The sequence below is a fragment of the Lithobates pipiens genome, unplaced genomic scaffold (assembly GCF_037356315.1).
Source record: "Lithobates pipiens isolate NorthernLeopardFrog02 unplaced genomic scaffold, aLitPip1_a1.2 Scaffold_19, whole genome shotgun sequence".
Taxonomy (NCBI): domain Eukaryota; kingdom Metazoa; phylum Chordata; class Amphibia; order Anura; family Ranidae; genus Lithobates; species Lithobates pipiens.
This window is the reverse complement of record NW_027507764.1, coordinates 554,709,590-554,724,764: the sequence shown is the minus strand read 5'-3', so window position 1 is coordinate 554,724,764 and position 15,175 is coordinate 554,709,590. Positions and strand designations below refer to the sequence as shown.

Here is a 15,175-nt window from a genome sequence, read left to right as displayed (position 1 = left end):
CCTCTGTCCAAGTATACCAGGTCCACCGCCACCCCTCTGTCCAAGTATACCAGGTCCACCGCCACCCCTCTGTCCAAGTATACCAGGTCCACCGCCACCCCTCTGTCCAAGTATACCAGGTCCACCGCCACCCCTCTATCCAAGTATACCAGGTCCACCGCCACCCCTCTGTCCAAGTATACCAGGTCCACCGCCACCCCTCTGTCCAAGTATACCAGGTCCACCGCCACCCCTCTGTCCAAGTATACAAGGTCCACCTCCACCCCTCTGTCCAAGTGTACCACGTCCACCGCCACCCCTCTGTCCAAGTATACCAGGTCCACCGCCACCCCTCTGTCCAAGTATACAAGGTCCACCTCCACCCCTCTGTCCAAGTGTACCACGTCCACCGCCACCCCTCTGTCCAAGTATACCAGGTCCACCGCCACCCCTCTGTCCAAGTGTACCACATCCATCGCCACCCCTTTGTCCAAGTATACCGGGTCCACCGCCACCCCTCTGTCCACGTATACCACGTCCATGGCCACCCCTCTGTCCACGTATACCACGTCCATGGCCACCCCTCTGTCCACGTATACCACGTCCAAGGCCACCCCTCTGTCCACGTATACCACGTCCACCGCCACCCCTCTGTCCATGTATACCACATCCACCGCCACCCCTCTGTCCAAGTATACCACGTCCACCGCCACCCCTCTGTCCAAGTATACCAGGTCCACCGCCACCCCTCTGTCCAATGTTTTACTTACCTCTTCATAAAAAGAAATCAGGTTTGTCTGACAACTTTTGTCTTTCATGAATCCATGCTGTCTGTTGCTGAAAATATTTTTTTCCTAGCAAGAACTGATCTATGTGGTCTTTTATTAAACTCTCCGGTATCTTCCCGACTAACAGACTTTGATCCTTTTTAAAATATGGGCACCACATTGGTTCTACGCCAAGCCAGTGGTACCATTCCAGGCATTAAACAAGTTCCTAAAAATTAGATCCATGGGTGGCTGCCATCTGGTCCAGATGCTCTATCCACATTTATTTTGTCTAAATATTTATATAAAATAATACAATTGAAGAATGTATGGCCACCATAAGAAAGCTGTTTTACCTTTCCAAAGCTGTTGCATTTCTGTGCATCCAGTCTTGAAATTTAGACAGCTCTGCCGCACAGCCAGACATGAAAACTCACTATCCCTACTGCAGTTAAAGCAGAATTAAACCTGAAATATTGAAAAACTGCTGATGAGTAGGGTTTTTCAGACCCTTGTGGTGTCTTCTGTCATAAACGCTTCTCCTGGCCTGAGTAGCACCAATCCTCCTCTTCCCAGGTTCACCGGCGGCGCTCCTGGCCCCTCCCTCCTACTGAGTGCCCCCATAGCAAGCAGCTTGCTGGGGGTGCACAGGCTGAACAGGCTCGCTCCTGAGCCACAGCTCTGTGTTCAAGGTAAAAGGTAGTCCCTGGAAGTTGCACATCTAAGGTGTCCTAGAGAGGTGAATGGAGTGGCAACCTCAGCCTAGACTCTGACTAGGACACGCCCCCACTGCTCTGTGTGTCCATTCACACACTGAGCTCGGCCTCGCCCCGCCCCCTCTCTCCTTAGGTATTTACATTCCTTTCTACAAACGCCTAATAAACATACAGTATCTCACAAAAGTGAGTACACCTCTCACATTTTTGTAAATATTTTATTCTATCTTTTCATGTGACAACACTGAAGAAATGACACTTTGCTACAATGTGAAGTAGTGAGTATACAGCTTGTATAACAGTGTAAATTTGCTGTCCCCTCAAAATAACTCAACACACAGCCATTAATGTCTAAACCGCTGCCAACAAAAGTAAGTACACCCCTAAGTGAAAATGTCCAAATTGGGACCAAAGTGTCAATATTTTATGTGGCCACCATTATTTTCCAGCACTGCCATAACCCTCTTGGGCATGGAGTTCACCAGAGCTTCACAGGTTGTCACTGGAGTCCTCTTCTACTCCTCCATGATGACATCACAGAGCTGGTAGATGTTATCCCTCCTTGGTGTCATGTGACTTGTTAGTGTTACAAGGTCTCAGGTGTGAATGGGGAGCAGGTGTGTTAGATTTGGTGTTATCGCTCTCTCTCATACTGGTCACTGCTTCTTGCTCCGGTGTTCTCGTCCGGCATCTTCCTCAGCGGCGTCTTCCTCCCCGCTTCATTCTCGGGCCACTCCGCATCCATAGCAGGCTCCCGCTGTGTGACACTTCTTTTGACACGTCTTGTATAACAGAGGGTGGGGCCACCCGGTGACCCCGCCCCCTCTGATGCATGGGGACTTGACTGGGACTTCCCTATAGCTTTCCCTATAGCTTTCCCCATGACGTCAGAGGGGGGGGCGGGTCACCCGTTATGTTAAGAACGAAGCGGGGAAGAAGACGCCGCGGAGGAAGATGCCGGACGAGAACGCCGGAGCAAGAAGCAGGGGATCGAAGGAAGAAGCAGAGGAAGAAGAAGATGGAGGAAGAAACCAAAGGAAGCAGATGGAAAGAAGAAGACTTTGTCAAAGAACTTGTCAAAAACTGTCTCTTTTCATTTTTAACATTTTTGACAGTTTTTTTGTGAAATAATACCCCATTACCATTTCACACAGGGGGGCCCCCGGGATCTGGGGGTCCCCTTGTTAAAGGGGGCTTCCAGATTCCGATAAGCCCCCTGCCCGCAGACCCCCCACAACCACTGGGCAAGGGTTGTGGGGATGAGGCCCCTGTCCCCATCAACATGGGGACAAGGTGCTTTGGGGGGGCTACCCCAAAGCCCCCTCCTAATGTTGAGAGCATGTGGCCAGGAGGGGGTGCTCTCTCGCCCCCCCTTTCCTGCGGCCTGCCGGGGTGCGTGTTCGGATAAGGGTCTGGTATGGATTTTTAAGGGGACCCCCGCACCTTTTTTTTTTTTTTTTTTTTTTTTTTTTTTTTTTGGTGCGGGGTTCCCCTTAAAATCCAGACCTGAAGGGCCTGGTATGAAATTTTGGGGGATCCCCACGCATTCTTTTTTCTTAAGTTTGGTTCGAGGTCCCCCTCTGGGGAAATCCCCATGCTGTTTTTATCAATGAACTGTTGTGTATTGTCAACCAGAAAATTCGTTATAGCCACAAGTAGTTTTAAATTCCTTTTTTTTTTTTTTTTTCCTTTAGAAATGTAATTTTGCTGGCAGACTGTTCTAAACATGGGAAACATGCGCCCCTTTACAGGCATACTATAGACACCCCTCATGTACGAAATTTAAAGGAATATTACACTTTTATTGTTTCACGTTAATCATTATTAAAATCACAGCCGTTTTTAAAACTTTTTTTTTTTTGCATTGATACATGTCTCCTGGGGCAGGACCCGGGTACGCAAACACTTTTTATGACAACAACTTGCATATTAGCCTTTAAAATTAGCACTTTTGATTTCTCCCATAGACTTTTATAGGGTGTTCCCTGTTCGGCAAACATGAGTTTGACTCGGGCAGACAGCCCATTTCTAGTTGGGTTTCATACTGAGAACCCCTTTGCTGCAACACAGAATGCAAGTTGAAGAGAGTATAAAGTTCTTCCCAATAACATTGGGAAATTTCATTGGCAAATGGTCCACCTTATGCAATTAAATAATAATCAACTTCCCAACAAATAGATTCCAAACTTATCCATAGATCCAGGTCAAGGTCCAAGTCCAGGTTTCAATGATGGACACAGTTCTTTTTAGTCAATACACAGTTCTTTTTAGTCAATACTCATTGCCTGCCCTTGCCCAGTTTTCTGCTAGTATTTTGAATCAATCCACAACTGCATTAAACATTCAAAGTCATGCTGCCCCCATGGGAAATGAGCAATCTGAGCAGATGATGAAAAAGTACATCACCTGCAGCAAAACTCACGTTATATACAGTCAATCTAGAAATATAAACATCTAAAACCAATGCCACATTATATTACAAATTAAAGTGATTGCAATTGGTTTTGCACAGAGCAGCCTGGATCCTCCTCTTCCGGGGTGCCTCTTCAGCTCTCCTGGCCCCTCCCTCCTGTCAAGTGCCCCCACAGTAAGCAGCTTGCTGTGCGGGCACCTGAACCGAGTCACAGCTCCCTGTGTCCATTCAGACACGGAGCTGCTGCCCAACGCTGACCCCCCCACCCCTCCTGATTGGCTAACTGACTTTTATTGACAGCAGCGGGAGCCAATAGCGTCACTGCTGTGTCTTGGCCAATCATAAGGGAGATTCTCAGACGGCCAAGACACTCGTGGACATCTCTGGACAGAAATGGGGTTCAAGTACCTAGTAGGGGATGCTCTACTGCACACAGAAGGCTTTTTATCTTAAAGCATAGAATGCATTACGATAAAAAAAAAACTTCTGACTTTACAACTACTTTACTAATCAAAATATAAATGTAAAGGAATAAAAAAAATGTCCATATAAAATACAGTCTCTCTTGTGTCTTCTTTAACCGGTTCCCGACCAGCGCACGCTGATGTACGTCGGCAGAATGGCACGGGCAGGCATATTGGCATACAGGTACGTTCAATCTTCAATGCCGCCCTGCCATCGCGAGCCGGTCAGGACCCCCGTGAGTCCGGTCGCGGGACCCGCGGACTCGATCGCCGCGGGGATACCCGCGATCGTCTCGCGGGACGGCTGAATGGAGGAAATGCTGTGTAAACAGCATTTCTCCATTCTGCCTAGCAACTAGTGACACTGATCTCTGCTCCATGTGATTGGAGCAGAGATCAGTGTTCACTAAATGAAAGCCCAACCCCCCCCACAGTTAGCAACACACCCCTAGGAACACTTAACCCCTACACTGCCACCCACTGGTTAACCCCTTCACTGCCAGTGTCATTTACACAGGAATCACTGCATTTATATAGCAGTGATTACTGTAGAAATGACAATAGTCCTAAAAATGTCCGATGTGTCCGCCACAATGTCGCAGTCACAATAAAAATCGCTGATCACCGCCATTACTAGTAAAAAAATAAATAATAAGAAATTATTAATAAAAATGCCATAAAACTATCCCTATTTTGTAAACGCTATAACTTTTGCGCAAACCAATCAATAATCGCTTATTGCGATTTTTTTTTTACCAAAAATATTTAGAAGAATACGTATCGGCCTAAACTGAGGGAAAAAATTTTTTTATATATATTTTTGGGGGATATTTATTATAACAAAAAGTAAAAAATTATGCGTTTTTCAAAATTGTCGCTCTATTTTTGTTTATAGCGCAAAAAATAAAAACCGCAGGGATGATCAAATACCACCAAAAGAAAGCTCTATTTGTGGGAAAAAAAGGACGTCAATTTTGTTTGGGAGCCACGTCGCACGACCGTCAGTTAAAGCGACGCAGCGCCGAATCACAAAAAGGGGTGTGGTCTTTGACCAGTAAAATGGTCCGGTCTGTAAGTGGTTAAGAATACACATTTGTGAATATGTGCTTCTATAATTCAACCACTTCACTTCTCCACCTCCTGTGAGAAAACACCAGTTGTGCTCTGATCTTAAATATAGTGGGGAAAATAATTATTTGATCCCCTGAAAATTTTGTACGTTTGCCCACTTACAAAGAAATTAAGGGTCTATAATTTTTATTATAGGTGTACTTTAAATGATAGAGACAGACGTCAACCAAACATCCAAAAAAAAACCCGATACAAATTGAGTTGCGGCTCCGTGAGTAAAATAAAGTATTTGATCCCCTACCAACCAACAATAATTCTGTCTCCCATAAACTGGCACACAGTATGTTCTCATGTGCTACACATATTAGTCCTGCCAATTTAAGAAGGTGCTCCTAAGGAGGACCCGCTATGTGTATTTAAAGACACCTGTCCACAGAATCAAGACCTGAGAATTGTCAAAGGACGTTAAGAACAATATTGTAGATCTGCCCAAGGCTGGAATGGGCTACAAGACCATCAGCAAGAAGTTTGGTGAGAGGAAGACAACTGTTGGAGCGATTATTTACAAATGTAAGAAATTCAAAATAACCATCAATTGCCCTCAGTCTGGCGCTCCATGCAAGATTTCCCCTCATGGGGTAAGGATGATCATGAGAAAAGTGAGGGATCCGCCCAGAACTACACAGGGGGAGCTTGTGAATGATCTCAAGGCAGTTGGCACCACAGTCACCAAACAAACCATTGGTAACACAATACACCGCCATGGATTGCAATCCTGTAGCACCTGCAAGGTCCCCTCCTCAAGGCACATGTACAGGCCTGAAGTTTGCCACTGAACATCTAAATGATTCAGAGAAGGATTGGGAGAAAGTGCTGTGGTCAGATGAGACCAAAATTGAGCTCTTTGGCTTGTTTTGTTTGTAGGAAGAAAAATGCTGACTATGACCCTTAAAAACGCAATCCCTACAGCCAAGCACGGAGGTAGAAAAATTATGCTTTGGGGCTGTTTCGCTGCTAAAGGTACAGGCCGACTTTGCTGCATAGGAGGGCCAGTGGACGGGGCCATGTATTGTAAAATCTTGAGATTTGTTGATGAGAACATTCTTCCCTTAGCCTGAACACTTAAAGTGGAGTTCCACCTATATAAAAGTCTGCAGTTACAAAAAATTTAGCTGCTGACTTTTCATAATCAGACACTCACCTGGCCCATGGTTCAGCGATGCGGGCGAACGAAACCCCGCTCCTCTCCGCGGCACGACATTGTGACTGTGGGTGCGTGGCTGTGGCTTCACAGCCGGGCAAACGCTGAACCCTGCAATTGGCCGGGAAATCTTCTGGGACCTGTGACGTGACCCAAAAGATTGCGTGGAGGGGAGGGAAGGTGAACTTCCTTCCGGCGCCGCGGAGCCCTGGGAGGAATTGGGAGCTGAATACCTCTAAAAAGAGGGTACCCTCCCCCCAAAAAAAAATGACATGCTAAATGTGGCATGTCAGGGGGTCACCATCACTTAAAACTTTGCTTTAAGATTGGACTTGGATGGGTCTTCCAGTATGACAATGACCCAAAACATAACGCAAAGGCAACAAAGGAGTGGCTCAAGAAGAAGCACATTAAGGTCATGGAGTGGCCTAACTTGTCTCCAGACCTTAGTCTAGTATAGAAAATTTATGAAGGGAGCTGATACTTCGAGTTGACAAGTGACAGCCAAGAAACTTTAAGGTTTTAGAGAAGATCTGTAAAGAGTGGACCAAAATCCCTCCTGAGATGTGTGCAATCCTGGTAACCAACTACAAGAAACGTCATACAATAAATAAATACAGTGCCACTAAACAGTGCCCACCACTACCCACAAGTGGCACCAATCAGTGGCCATTAGCGATGCCAGTCAGTGCTGGCAATCAGTAATGCCCATCAATATTGTCGATCAATGCCCATCAGTGCCACCTATAAATGCTCATCAGTGCCCATTTTTAGCGCCCATTTGTAGCGCCTATCAGTGCCGCCTATCTGTGCCCATCAGTTCCACCTATCCGTGGCCATAAGTTAAATGAAATGAATGAAAAAAATAAATATGCTATAAATCTGTCCCCTATTTTGTAGACGCTATAATTTCTGCGCAAACCAATCAATATAAACTTATTGCAATTTTTTTTTTTAACCAAAATATGTAGAATACATATTGGCCTAAACTGATGAAGAAATGTTGTGGGAGGAGGGATATTATAGCAAAATGTAAAAAATACATTGTTCTTTTCAATATCGTCGCTCTTTTTTTTGTTTATAGAACAAAAAATAAAAACCGCAGGGGTGATCAAATACCACCAAAAGAGAGCTCTATTTGTGGGGAAAAAGGATGTACTTTTTTTGGGGTACAGAGTCGCATGACTGTTAAAGCAACGCACGCCGTATTGCAAAAAATGGCCTGGTCATTAAGGGGGGAAATCTTCTGGTCTTAAAGATTAAATGCGATTGCAGAAAGTGTGGTTCGATCTACTTAGGAGAACGATACTAAATGGTTACAATAAAAATACTAAATATTAAACATATGCTGTAGCGTCTCCTAACCATGCCAGTGTTGAGATCCTAATTTGGAAGGTGTTATTTTCCAGCTTTCTTATGTAACCTAAATGCTAAACGACAGTGTCTGGCTATTTAGAATATTGGGCATTTAAGGTCCGGGGTGGGGGGGGGTTACAATTCATATTTTAAACAAAGGCAGAAAACATGAAATAAATGCATCAAATATAGTTCTTTATTCAATGTAGACTTTACCTTTGACATTTTTGTATTTTCCATCTTTTTGTTCCAGTGTTCATCCACAATGCATTGCCGTTCATAGGGTTTGGCTTCTTGGATAACGCCATCATGATTGCTGCGGTAAGGGACCAATTTCTCTTTTTTTTTCTGTGTTTTACCAATTGTTCTTTAAAGCAGTGATGGTCATCTTCCTTTATTTGGTGGGCCTTTAAGTGGGGCCACATTTCAGTGAATATTCATTGTCTGAGACAGCAGGATATAAAAAGGAATGGTGCACACAGGCAAGCAGGCACCTCCATGGGTTAATTATGTCAGTAAAATGTAAAATTATAAAGTTGAACACATTTATAATACGTTCAATGTAAACGTCTCTAAAATAGTTATTCCAAAATGTCTCTGCTGTCTGTTATATCACAGCTCTCTAACAATCCTTATATAGCAGCTGTGAAAACTCAGAGTGGAAAGTCAATTGGCTAGAACAATGTTTTATTTTTCTATTGCTTGAGTTCAGCAAATGGAAACAAATAATTACAACCAACTGGGAAAGGAGGGATAAGAGGTAAGGAACAAAAAAGGGGTCAATAAATAAAGTGGATTTTTACACAGTTTTCACAGCTGATGTCGGGGAATGCTAGACATGTGTGATATCAGAAAGGAAACAATAATGAGCTTACAACAGCCTCTATCCTTAGATACTGTGGCATAAACCACTTTTAGTCTGGGTCCACACTCAATCTTCACATGCGGCTCCCAGAAGGGGTCCGATGCGTCCTCGTTCACCATTTCAGGTCCGATTTCAGCCCGAATTTTGGGCTAAATTCGAACCTGAAACGGACCAAAAGACGCAAAGGACTCCTGTGCAAATTCTCACCAGAGCCGAAGCGGAGATGTGAACTGGAGCCATAGAGAGACAGTCAAAATCTCCTGCTATTCCTGCATCCAATTTGCAATAGCATGAACCCAGCCTTATGCCACGTACACACAAGCGTCCATGGATGGTTTATGCGACGGAATTCCGCTCAAGCTTGACGTGCATACACACGCTCGCACAAAAGTTCTCTGAACTTTTGACCGCCAAGAGCGAGTGACGTACAACACTACGAAGAGCCAAGAAAACAAAGTTCAATTCTTCAGAGCATGCGTCAAATTGTTTCCGAGCATGCGTAGGAATTTTGCGTGTCAGAACCTTTTCCGATCAAAAAATTGAGAACATGCTCTCAATCTTTTGCTGGCGGAAATTCGGGCAGCAAAAGTCCGAATGAGCATACACACGGTCGCAATTTCCGACCAAAAGCTCTCATCGGCCTTTTGCTGGCGGAATTTCCGATCGTGTGTACGGGGCATTAGAATTACCATAGAAACCGATTCCCAGAGTTTGTAGCTAGCAAGGCTTATAAAAATTATCCACCTTCCCTCTGTTATGTCTGTTGACTTTCTTAAAGTGGTTCTAAATCCTTAAGGTTTTTCACCTTAATGCATTCTATTCTGCATGTGCTTTCAGCCCAATCTTGACAGTTGCAAACCTAAACACACAGGAGAGCAGTTGCAGCAATAAGCAGACATGCTACAGCTAGGAAGGTTGGAGATCACACCCGTATGAAGGCTTCCTTTCGTTTGAGGTAGCTCTTAATACACACAGCCAAGATAGTCTACATTTGGAAGAGATGACGTAAATAAAAGCAGAGTGCATATGGCAATTCCCCTGATGACAGCTCTCAAAGGACAGGAAAAGAAAGTGAGATTATCCTTGTAAACCTGCTCCACTCAATCCTGACCACAATTTGTATATTACCAGGCTCAAACACATTGGCCCTTGCTGAAGGAGCATTCATCTGTATGCTGTTGTAGAACTGGAAGCACTTACTATTCTGAACTGGTCAGCTTGGTTCAAAGCAGGGTGGATATAAATCAATGATTTTTTTTTTTTTTTATCAAAATTTTTTAATTTCTTTGAATTCAATCTTTTTTTTAATTTAAATTAGGGCTGTTACTGATTAAAATGTTCCTGTTTGATTAATCTATTTTTTTTAATCGATTAATTGACTAACTTCGATTAATTATAACGCACATACAGTTTTTACAATTTTTTTTTAATTAAACTTTAAGAAAAACATAGAAAGTTCGTTTAACTTTAACTGTAATATCCACATCTCCCCGCATACTGTACTGTCCACATCTCCCCGCATACTGTACTGTCCACATCTCCCCGCATACTGTACTGTCCACATCTCCCCGCATACTGTACTGTCCACATCTCCCCGCATACTGTACTGTCCACATCTCCCCCCATACCTTAATATTCACGATTGTCTGCTCTGTCCAGAATAGACAGCAGGCAGACCCGTCCATCCTCAGAGTAGATGGCACAAGCAGGCGGGCGATGATGACGTCAGCCGCCGTCGGGTGGACCAAGATGGCTGCGGCTCCGGAGCTAGGCCGAAGCCGTGGCCTTTCCTATGGACGAGACCGCGGAGCTCACTCTGCGGATCGTCCTCGATCAAAATTATTTTGATCGATCAAAGAAATTAACGATTAATAGAACAATTAGTCGTTAATTTCCGCAGCCCTAATTTAAATCTATTATTTTTTTTAATCAAATTTATTTTAATAAAATGCTTTTGCAATAAAAATCTATCTAAAGATAGTTTTCTATTTAAGATACATTAATCATTTAGTTTATTCAGCATGAAATTGAGCTCAGTTATATAGCATGAGGCTGTATATTGTGCAATATTTACATTTGTGGTAAACTCATTCAACGAATCCAAGCTCTGCAAGCTGAGATAACACACACTGCATTGATACATTCACACAATTTCACAGTAACCATGAGATAAAACAAAGTTCAGGAATATTTCTTTATCCCATTGTTTTGCAAATCTATGTACACTACAAACTGTATGATTGAATCAGTTCTGATATCGCTGTTTTATTAACCTGACGGTTTGCAGTCATTTCTTCATTGTGACAATTAGTACATAGTAAGAGGATGGGGTTTTTTTTTTGTTTTTTTAGGCAAGTAAAATCACAACGTTTTATTAAGAATATTGCATTAAACATACATATGGTTAAAAGTTAACCAGTATAGTCTTATACAGTATGCAAACATCTAACTGTCACAAATGGGTAACCCCAACACAGTTTTCGATTGATCTTCATCAGGGGGATAAAAAACACCCATATTTATCCCCCTGATAAAGATCTATTGATTCGAAATGCATTGAGGTTCGTTTCTATTTGTGTCCGGGTGATGCTTGTATACTGTAACAGACTATAGTGATCATTTTATACCCATATGTGCATTTTAATGTGTTATTAATAATATTTTATGATTTTAAGTTTTTGGGTGCCTTAAAAATCCCATCCTCTTTACTAACCTGGATCTGTTGTATACATCATGGCAATTAACACCTGCTGGCTTAACAACTTTGTGACAGAGGTGAAAATTTATTTTAATGCCTGAACCCAATTTTGCCATATGTTAGTAAAACTGTACATCTCATCACAACTACTTAGAGTAAGGTAGTCTAACTTTTCAATCCTTCCTGGACCACATTGGAAGAAGTGGAATGCTCTTGGTTGACACACAAAATACGCTAACAGGAGAGCCGATAAACAGAAAAAGTCAGGCAGATCACATGTTAACAATCACTGATCTAGATAATGAACCTATCTGAAAAAAAAGATATATATATATATATATATATATATATATATATATATATATATATATATATATATATATCTTTTTTTTTTTTTTTTTTTTGGTAATATTTTTTATTATAAAAGTAAAAGAGAACAACATAAAACTAGAGCGATATTTGACGCTGTTTTTGATAAACTAGCGCATCAATATCTGGTTGGATGGATGGAGTAGCAATTCTCAAATTCTCAAGATGCTTATCGGATATTTTGATTCTAATTTTCCCCATTGTGTGTTTCAGCCTGGAAAATAGTTGCTCACAAATATAGGTGCTGCCAATAACCGATGACAATAAGCCTAATGCCGTGTACACACGATTGGACTTTCCGGTGGACTTTCCGGTGGACAATTCGATCGTGTGTGGGTGCCAGCGGACTTTTTCTTCCTAAAAGTCCGGCGGACCTAGAAATAAGACTGGCTTCAAATTTGACTGCCAAACTCGGCTTTTAGGGGACAATCCGTTCGTCTGTGTGCTAGTCCGACAGACTAAAACCGACGCTAGGGCAGCTACTGGCTATGAACTTCCTTATTCTACATCATCGCGTTCAAATCCGTCTGACTTTTGGAGTGATCGTGTCCGTTCGTTTGAGAGTCCGGCAGACCTCAGCTGCATCGGATTGTCTGCCGCACCAAGTCTGTCACAGTCCGGTCGTGTGTATGCGGCATAAGGTGTAACAAATAACTGATGACAATAAGGTGTAATTGTGAAGAGTAGGAGATAAACCTTCTAAAAGTCCAATAGACGCTGTCAGATTTTTCTTTAGCCATTTGTGTTCACTAATGTAAACGCATTTTTACAAAGAACTCTAAAAGAAAAATCTAAATTTTTAAGTACTTTTTCGATTTTGTGTTGGGTAGCATACATAGCTGTCATGGGGCTGCAGTTTGGTCACACCTGATTTAGTGTAGCTAGGTGGATTATAATGTGTTTTTTTTTTTTTTAAGTACAAATTGGGCTTTCTTTTGATGGATATCGCCTGATTTTTTTCCCCCTATTATCAAAGGAAAACTGGCCCAAAATAGTAACAAAACAAAAAAAAAACATAATAAATCCTCCTGCTCCTGACAATCGCAGTGATACCACATCTGTGTACTAGAGGTGCACTGAATGGAAATTTTGGTTTTGAAACTGAAAATATAGGATGCACTTGGCCAAAAACCAAAAATTACAGTTTTAAAAAAAAAATATTATTTTTATATACAATTGTATTAGATCCGACTTTTTAACCACTTCAGTACCTTAGGGCGTGATATGATGTCCTTGATATTGAGTGGGGACACCTGAATGATGCCTGCAGCCGCAGGCATCATTCAGATATTATTTTTTCAAGCCAGCGATTCTGTGCACGATAAGAATGATCATAGCGGCAGTTCCACCGCTTGATCGTTCTTATAGGCGACAGGAGGAGATGCCAACATCCGGTGCTTGTCTGGGCTGTTCTGTGCCATCGGGGACCTGGAAAAAAAATCGGCCACCACTGGATGACAGTGATAGAGATTTACCAGTCATCTTTATAACCGTCGGAGGCCCCGGGCGTAAACAAAGCCGCAATCGCAGCTGTCAGCATGAGATCTGTGAATTTTTTTTCCACAATCTCATGCTTTCCAGCCTGAAGGAGAGATGTGGGGTCTTATTGACCCTGCATCTCTCCATAAAGAGGACCTGTCACACACCATTACTATTACAAGTGATGTTTATATTCCTTGTAATGGGAATAAACGTAATAAAAAAATAAGTTTAAAAAAAGTGCAAAAATAAAAACAATTAAAGCGGGGTTCCACCGCCGTTTTTTTTTTTTTTTTCCCGCAATAATGTTTTAAATTAAGTTTTCTAAATATTTCACATACTTCTATGTGCTGTCCGATTCTCTTCCAAGTCTTTTTCTTTCTTCAAAACTGCCTAGGAAAACGTCTCCAGGCGTTTTCCATTTTGCCTGTGGGCATGTGAAGCCCACAGGCATTGTCTTCCGGGGCACAGTCCTCTAAACTCCCATCATGCACCGCCCCTATGAGCTGCGATCTCGCGCATGCGCAGATCAATCCGCTCGAGTGCACGCAACAACTCAGCCTGGGCGCCGCACAGACTCCTGGGGAAAAAAAACGATCCCAGGAGCCCCTGCGGCAGACAGGAAGAAGTGACCTGCCGGTGAAGCCCCACCCATTTCCGCAGCGGCTCCGCCCCTTTCCGGAATCTCCAGAGGCAGAAAATTTGAAATAAGAAGAAAACAGAAGAAGACAGCAGAAAGGTAAGGGGGTTACCTAGCGATTAGGGAAGGGGGGATCACATAGACCTAGTACTGTTAATTAGGGTGGACCTCCGCTTTAAGTAAAATAATAATTTTTTTTTTATTGAAAACACCCCTGTCCCTGGTAGCTCGCATTTACAAGTTATCGCCGAGTGTGCAACAATTCTAGCACTAGACCTCCTCTGTAACACTAAACTGGTAACCTGTAAACATTTTCAAGGAGTCGCCTATGGAGATTTTTTACTGAAATTTGGCGCCATTCCATGAGTGTGCGCAATTTTAAAGCGAGACATGTTGGGTATCTATTTACTCGGCAAAACATCATCTTTCACACTATACAAAAATTGGGCTAACTTTACTGTTTTTTATTTTTTTTATTTATGAAACTGTCCCCCCCCCCCTCCCAAAAAAAGACGTTTGAAAAATGATTGCGCAAATACCGTGCACGATAAAAAGTTACAATGACCGCCATTTTATTCCCTAGGGTGTCTGCTAAAAAAAACATATATAATATTTGGGAGTTCTGAGTAATTGTCTAGCAAAAAAATTATTTTTACATGTAGGAGAAAACTGTCAGAATAGGCAGTGATTAATTAATATTGTGAATGTAAATGAATATGATTTCATTGTCGTCCATTATTGACACCTTTAGTGCAAGAAAAGCCCAAGAAAAATGTATCCCTTTAAATTCTATGTATGTCTTCACACTGGTCCCTTGCGCTTCCATTGTGATGTTAAAAATCCTGCTTGCTGCATTTTTGGTAGTTAAAAAAAAACGCACCAAAAAACGCAACTCCCCGTTGAAATGCATTGAAAACGCAGCAAGAACGCATCAGTAACGCACCTGTTATGTTTTTGATGTGGTTTTTGAGTCACATGACCTATGAAAAACATACCATAAGCTCAGTAAAATCACAGTAAAATTGCATTTTTGACGCCTTTATCGGCACCAAAAACACAATTTTCGCCCGATCGGTTTCAGCTGCCGAAGTTTTGATGCTTCTCTAATGTGTATGTCATTTTTTTGTTTGTAACCGTATTAGGGCTCAAAAACACAT

The 15,175-nt window shown here is 42.5% G+C and overlaps 1 protein-coding gene across 2 annotated transcripts in view; it reads left to right on the top strand.

Moving 5' to 3' along the window:
* Positions 1-15,175, top strand: part of TMEM65 (transmembrane protein 65) — a 189,925-nt gene that overhangs the window by 117,939 nt on the left and 56,811 nt on the right. For both annotated transcript variants that reach the window (XM_077493305.1, XM_077493306.1), the window contains one exon: positions 8,221-8,288. In XM_077493305.1, coding sequence (XP_077349431.1) covers positions 8,221-8,288 — 68 coding nt within the window. The remainder of the gene's footprint in view (positions 1-8,220; positions 8,289-15,175) is intronic.